The sequence below is a fragment of the Larimichthys crocea genome, chromosome VIII (genome assembly GCF_000972845.2).
Source record: "Larimichthys crocea isolate SSNF chromosome VIII, L_crocea_2.0, whole genome shotgun sequence".
Classification (NCBI taxonomy): domain Eukaryota; kingdom Metazoa; phylum Chordata; class Actinopteri; family Sciaenidae; genus Larimichthys; species Larimichthys crocea.
In genome coordinates this window covers 30,958,819-30,966,627 of record NC_040018.1, presented here as the reverse complement: position 1 = coordinate 30,966,627, position 7,809 = coordinate 30,958,819, and the positions used below count along the sequence as shown (strand labels likewise).

The window sequence follows — 7,809 nt, the reverse complement described above, 5'->3', positions numbered from 1 at the left end:
TACAAAATGCGGCTCAACACGCCCTCCTGCCGCCTGTTTCAGGGTGATTTCCTCTGCAACGTTTGCTCGTGTAAACACTTTTCTAAAAACTGCTTTGTGGACGATCAGCTCTAAAATACAAGACGGTTTCTAGCGGCATCTTTCGAGTTTATCTGGATATGATGGTTCCTGGATAAACCAGACTCCTCACAGTGCTAACGAGAGTGTAATTAATTAGTGTACCGGTCATGTTCCTCCTCTTCCTTCCCAGGTAATCCATGTGTAGTATGGAAGTGGGACACAGCGTGCGGTAATGAAGAGGAATCAGCTGCGAGCTGAACTGGGTCACGATCGTTGGTTTCATTTGTGTCAAATCAGGTTTTTACATTTTCTCCCAGCACGTTAACCTCACGACAGAGCTCGGCCTTCCTCCTCCTCCCTTTGTTTTATCTTCACAGCCTAACGAATAGACCCACTTTGTGTCTCAGAGGTAGTTTATTAATTGAGTTATAATGGCCGCCTGTGCCCCGCTCTTATATTCTCTCATATTCTATGTCAAAGGAAGTTGCTAATGAGCCGCAGATATACCGGGCTGCACACAGGACGAGGGAGATGTACTGTATTTGCACACACACTATTCTTACTGTGTCCGTTTGTCTGTCTGTTTCTATATTTAGGTGTGTGTGTGTGTGTGTGTGTGTGTGTGTGTGTGTGGCTGAGTCTAACTAAGAATTAATGTAACGTGAACCTCTCGGGCTGCTGCAGCCTCCAGACTGTCCCCTGTGAACACCGAGGGCTCTGATCTGTTCTGCAAGCCAGCACACACACACACACACACACACACACACACACACACACACATTTATGCAAGACTGATGAAAGAAGGAGACACTTCAGCGAATGATTAAAGGGCAAAAAGTCTGAGGCTGAATTTGGGGAATTAAAGTTTTTTTCCTGAAATATTTGTTCATACAAACTGACATTTACCGGAAGAACATGCAAACATGTTCATACAAACTGACATTTACCGGAAGAACATGCAAACAGAGACTGACAGAGTGTAATCACACTGTGGTAAAAATGTACAGCTGTACTCGAGTATTTGTTCTCATTACATTACTTCTGATCAAAAACTAGCGAGTCGACTAACAGCCAAACATCATCCAGGTCCCCAGCAGCAGCTGATATCACTGCCTAGTCCAGCAGCAGTCAGCCCAGCTCGGCGTCTTTCAGCCTTTTATTTCACCAAGCTCTCGCGGAGACATTGCCTGGTTGCCCAGCTCCTATTCTGGCACGACACCAGCTCAGGTGGTCCAAAACGCCCGTGGTACAAACACTTACACCCCCCCCGGTGCTCTGTGAAGCATTTCTCCAGGTGTGGCTCAGGTGGCAGAGGAGGTTGTCTGGTAATTGGAAGGTTGCTGGTTTGATTCCCGGCTCTTCTGTCCAGTCACAGTGTCCTTGAGCTGAAGATGCTGGACCCCGATAAAAAAAAGTTATTTAAATATTTGACTTTGCATTTTACATTTATTCTTTGCCAGCTGCTGCTTCCAGACATTTGACCTTTAGTTTTACAGTGTAGACTAAAATGTGTGTGTGTGTGTGTGTGTGTGTGTGTGTTTTGTGCAGGTGTCCACTGTGACAGTGTGTGTGAGGACGGACGCTGGGGACCGAACTGCTCCTACAGCTGCACCTGTGAGAACGGAGGCTCCTGCTCCCCTGAGGACGGCTCCTGTGTGTGCGCTCCCGGCTACCGAGGCACCAACTGCAGGCGAAGTACAAGACACACACACACACACACACATTTTTAGGCTCTCTAGCGCCCCCTGTAGATCAGTGGACCGATGTGGAACACTTGGTAGGAAGGTGTAGAAGGACCAACGCGTAAAGCTCGACTCTGTTGTGGACAGAATCTCCACAGTTCAAGGGGGCGGTTTGTAGGATCGCGTGGCGCGTAGCGACGAGGCTGCAGATTACAACTGAACACCCTTCACCTCACTCTTCTTTTAGGTATGGAGGAGAAAATATGGAGCCGCCTGTAGAGCACGAGGACCTGCAGCGTCTGTAGATGTAGAGAGGACCATCATCCTGGCTGTTGTTGCTGTCCTGTAAGCTCACGTGTAGGACACTTAAATCAATTAACATTATGAATATTAATTAGTAAGAACTGTTCCTACAGTTTCTAAGCGCTGTCTGAGTTATTGTAGCTCAGGCCGTACCTGACTCAACGTGCTCCGCAGCTCCTGTTGCAGGCTGTGGTCATCTCTGAAACCCTTTCAGATGATCCTCCTGGTCTTGGTCACGTTACCCTGCTGCTCATCGAGCTCCACTTGTTACCTGTTATGTAACCTCCTCCGATGAGCGACGCCCGGCTCTGTTCAGGACGATCCAGACTTTTCTCGTCTGTCGTTCCCCGTTGGTTGAACGTCCTACCAGTTCCTACCAGATCAGGGGCGTCCCTCTCTACCTCTACACCTGGACCTTCATTCTCTGTTTCCACGTCTGGAACTCAGACTTCAGTCCGCCGTGAGAAGCTTTGCTGTAAATAATTTCTACAGTTCGGTGTGAGGCTGCTTGTTGATGCTCGCAGTGCATGTATGTAACGCACAGCGGCTTCCCTCTGCTTCCTCCTGCGTCAGGGTGATAAATTTCAGGGCTCTCGGTTCAGAGTTTAGCCAATTATCTTAATTAGGAAAATCCTGTAGCGTGAGCGAGGCGGTAGACCGGTCTGCACCACTTAGAGTAACATCAATTAAAGCAAATTAAAGGCCTCGGGAAGACGTATGAGGCAGGAAAACAAAGCAAATACAGCCAACAGGTTAGACGGACACACACACACACACACACACACACACACACACACACACACTGATATAGGTGTGGTGGATGTATTAGCTTTCATATGGACTTTGAAGACAGCTTAAATTGCGACTAAGTGGACCATGAAATCCATTATTAAAATGATCAAAGAACTAATCAGAGAACTAATCAAAGTTTCCCTGACCACACACACACACACACACACACACACACACAGTTCACACACATCCTCCTAACAGCAGTGTGTGTGTGTGTGTGTGTGTTTTCTCCGCAGCATGTTCTCCGGGTTTCTTCGGCCATCGCTGCAGCCAGTCGTGTCCTCATTGTATCCACAGTGACGGGGCGTGCCACCACATCAGCGGCCATTGTGAATGTCTGTCGGGCTTCTTCGGCTCGCTCTGTAATCAAGGTCGGTCGAGGTTTTCATCTCAGTGACAAACAGCTGGTTTGTTTTTCTACAGGTTGCAATAATAATTCTTCATCGAGCCTTCAGGATGTTGTTTGACTGAAAGTTTGAGCTGCAGGAAACTGTTTTTAACTGTTTCCTGCTCTGTGCAGACTGTGCGGATGCACAGGGCCCTGCAGACATGAGGGGCCCCAAGCTGCAAGTTCAGCCTTAATATATTTTGGGAAGGAGTTGCAGTGTTAACAGAGTTAACAGACTGTTGCATCGTCACAGATCATCTGAAAAGGTCCCCCAAATAGCATCTTGTACAGGGCCCCCAAACAGCTAGAAACGGCCCTGTTAACGTGGTTATTTAGTGTTGGAGACCGAATGTGCAGAAAAAGGTCGTGATGAAGGGACGACACATCCTGGCTTAGTCTCTACTTTGAGTCTGGTGTTGAAAGATTTTCAAATTCAAATGAGTCTGGAACATCTCAGACTCCGAGGGCCCGAAACTTAAATTGTTCAGGAGCCTCCACCTTCCAGCAGCTACGAGCCAACATCGCCTCCAGCTGAACCTCTCAAACACTGAACTGCTGCTGCTCCTCCAACCGACTACACACCATGACATCAACATCAAGACGATCGATGACCTGCTAACCTTCTCTGATCGCACCTCATACACTCAGGACGATCCAGACTTTTCTGTCTGTTGTTCCCCGTTTGTGGGAACGTCCTACCAGTTCCTACCAGATCCTGAAGACCTCCAGCTCTTCAGAGAGGACCTCGTCTCTACCAACAACTGGACGTGATAAATCTGTCCCTAGACTGTTGTTCTTTGTTTGAATCCGGACTGATTTCAAACCACTTCCAAACGTGTCTCAGATCTGTTTTCTTTCCGTCCAGACTTTCTAAAATCGGTCTGGATCTGTTAAAAAATGGATCTGCTCGGCCTCAGAGCTGCACCGTCTCTCTCGTTCACCTCATCCACCCGTCGAACATGAAATGCCACAAAATGCTCTGACTGACAGTGAAAGCAGCATTTTTTGAATCAAAAGTCTGCGGCCGGACAAGTTAGACAGCAACAGAAGACAGATGACACTTCTTTCTCCCTCCAAGCTGAAATCGTGCAGCCTGACTGTGACCGACGTATTTTTAGACCCGTCTGGCACGGTGCGACATGAACGAGCCTGCGAGGCCGTTTCCTGTTTCGCACCAAACTCCCAGAGAGTTGTTGGAGACTGACGTCTCACTTGATGCTTCTTCTTCTTCTGTAATCACCTCCTCATGCAGAAACCACTCTCTCCACGCGTTACCGTGGCCTGCCTCTTGACCTCTTCATTTACCGCTGTGTTGTGAAACACTTTATTCCTGCAGGTTAAAGCTGAAGCAATGCCCACGGATCTCTGTGAAAGAGGAAACCTTGAGCTCTTCATTTCACCCGAACACTCGCTTTGTCGTCATTGTTTCGGCGTGCTTTAGCTCCTCTGCAGGTCAAACAGGTGTCAAGTCTGTCATGAAGGCGCTCAGCCCAAGGTTCGCCGTCAAGCCAAATCTTAAATGTGAGAGTGCGGCGTGGAATATTCATCATCATTAAACATGAAGATCAGCTGCACCCCGCTCGTCTCACATTAGCCATTCTGCTGGCCGCTGCATCTTCAGGCAGACCCGTAGATAACCGGGGCGAGCCTTGATGAATCAAGACGTCCAGCACGTGGCGGGTTTAAGAGCCGGTCACGCTCCGTCCTGTTCTCTCCATGTTTGATGGCTTTTTGTACGAGCTAATGATGTTATTGACCGGGGAGGATCTGCAAGAAAACAACTGTGTGTGTGTGTGTGTGTGTGTGTGTGTGTGTGTGTGTGTGTGTGTGTGTGAAGCGTGTTACATCACGACACGAGTCACTACATACGTGTGTGTGTGTGTGTGTATGTGTGTGTGTGTGTGGTGTGTGTGTTGCAGTGTCGGTCTGAAATCTAAAAACTCAAATGAAATGACGTTCGTGGCCCTCAGAGGTTGAATCCTCGTGACTCTGGAGATCCGTCTTTGTGGTTTAAGTAAAATGTCCAGACGTTCGTGTCCCCCTGAGATGAACCGTAATGATCGTCTGACTCTTCATCTGGTGCCCGTCAATGTTTTATTGGTCCAATACTGTCGGATCGATGAGTTAGAAAATGACACGACTGACTTAAACACTGACTGAGAGTTCACTCTTGTCTCTGCTCAGGGTGCCTCAGCGTGTCATCGAGCCGCCTTTAAGGACACGCCCACAAAATCCTGAGACTGAAAAAGAGTATAATTATTTTCCCAGTTGTTCCTGCATCATATTTAACCGGGTGTGCTTCTCTGTTGTCCACAGTTGTGTCCCAGTGGGAAAAGTTGGCAAAGCCTGCTCTGAGGCTGTCTGTGCACCAACAACACAGCAACCTGTAACCCATCGACGGGCTCGTGTCAGTGCTACCCGGGATGGATCGGCGAGGACTGCTCCAAACGTAAGACGACACAGATCACTCATCAACTTCATCTCCCAGCTCCTTCATTTCCCTGCGTCTGGTGATCGCTCGTTTGTTGTTTGAGTTGAGAGTAACCAATCAGGACTTCGAGGCAATTACTCCACGATCGCTCCATCACTCGTGAAGAGAATGAAGACTGTTCCTGATCACATCCGGTTCCCTCAGGCTGCTGATGAACGTGACAGTTGTCATGAACGGGGAAATTAGCTACAGAGACCAAAACTGTTTTTTGTACCAGGCTGTAAACATGTTTATTTCTGCTGTGAAGTTGGACATTTGGACATGGGGACTTATGGAGACTGACTCACTTCTGGAGCCAGCCTCAAGTGGACGTTAGAGGAACTGCAGTTTGTGCTTCACGTCACAGTCACAGTTGTTGTTGTTGATGATTTTAGAAGCATCCTGTCATGAATTAAACTTGTTTTTGTAAAAACATTTTAGGAATTTTACAACAATCCCTTCATCAGTTTTTTTTTTTTTTAGTGTTACAAAACAAACTAATTAAGAAAAGTTAACAGCTGATCACCAGGGGTTAACGAACAGTCCCTGTCCTGCTAATTATTTCTGTTCAACTCATTCATCTCCTGTTCGTACGGACGCTGTTTCACTTTGATCCGGACTTAACAGACACTACTCAGACGTTGGTAACTGTTACATAAGAAGTGGACTTCATTAAAGCGTCCGCAGTGATCTTTATGCTCTCGTATTCACAGCTAAGAACCCCTCCTGGGTTTTATTCTTCCACTGGAACAATGTGAACAGCTCGCTAATGGCGACTACAAGCGCAGACGGGCAGACCCTATTAATGAAGACAATACATTACATGCAACAGGTGGACGAGGTGGTAAAATGCAAATCAGTGCATGAGAGTAATGTAAAAATAATGAATATCTACGCATCTCATGAATATTTAACGTATTTATTTCATCCTGCTCAAACAGTGAGATGAAGAGGAAGCAGCACACGTTGTGATACAGATACTTTAAGTACACACTGTCGTAATTATGCAAACGCTCGTTAAACTTTTTTTTTGGTTTAGAGTTCAGGTCGAGTTAAATGTCAGCTCGTAACGTTTCTAACTTTTACTCTTTAAAATGTCACATGACGCTCCCGGAAAAACAGTGCAGAGCTTCAGTTCATGACGTTTGAGAAGTTACTTTTAACTCTTTTAAAGGTGCTACAGGGAGTTTAAACTGGTTATATAAATAAATATGCGATTAATCGCGATTAATCAGGATTAATTGTGATTAATTACAGAAATTTTTGCGATATGTATATATATATTAGGGCTGTCAATCGATTTAAAAAAATTAACTAATTAATCGCAAAAATTTCTGTAATTAATCACAATTAATCGCGATTAATCAGGATTAATTGTGATTAATTACAGAAATTTTTGCGATATGTATATATATATTAGGGCTGTCAATCGATTTAAAAAAATTAACTAATTAATCGCAAAAATTTCTGTAATTAATCACAATTAATCGCGATTAATCAGGATTAATTGTGATTAATTACAGAAATTTTTGCGATATGTATATATATATTAGGGCTGTCAATCGATTTAAAAAAATTAACTAATTAATCGCAAAAATTTCTGTAATTAATCACAATTAATCGCGATTAATCAGGATTAATTGTGATTAATTACAGAAATTTTTGCGATATGTATATATATATTAGGGCTGTCAATCGATTTAAAAAAATTAACTAATTAATCGCAAAAATTTCTGTAATTAATCACAATTAATCGCGATTAATCAGGATTAATTGTGATTAATTACAGAAATTTTTGCGATATGTATATATATATTAGGGCTGTCAATCGATTTAAAAAAATTAACTAATTAATCGCAAAAATTTCTGTAATTAATCACAATTAATCGCGATTAATCAGGATTAATTGTGATTAATTACAGAAATTTTTGCGATATGTATATATATATTAGGGCTGTCAATCGATTTAAAAAAATTAACTAATTAATCGCAAAAATTTCTGTAATTAATCACAATTAATCGCGATTAATCAGGATTAATTGTGATTAATTACAGAAATTTTTGCGATATGTATATATATATTAGGGCTGTCAATCGATTTAAAAAAATTAACT

The 7,809-nt window shown here is 44.2% G+C and overlaps 1 protein-coding gene across 1 annotated transcript in view; it reads left to right on the top strand.

Annotated features, from left to right (window-relative positions):
* Nucleotides 1-1,604: 1,604 nt before the first annotated feature.
* LOC109140385 (multiple epidermal growth factor-like domains protein 11) overlaps nt 1,605-7,809 on the top strand; it is a gene marked incomplete at its 5' end in the record, with an annotated part of 23,779 nt that continues 17,574 nt past the window's right edge. Inside the window, 2 exons of the mRNA XM_027281378.1 lie at nt 1,605-1,755; nt 3,074-3,208. Of these exons, the coding sequence (XP_027137179.1) occupies nt 1,605-1,755; nt 3,074-3,208 (286 nt within the window). The remainder of the gene's footprint in view (nt 1,756-3,073; nt 3,209-7,809) is intronic.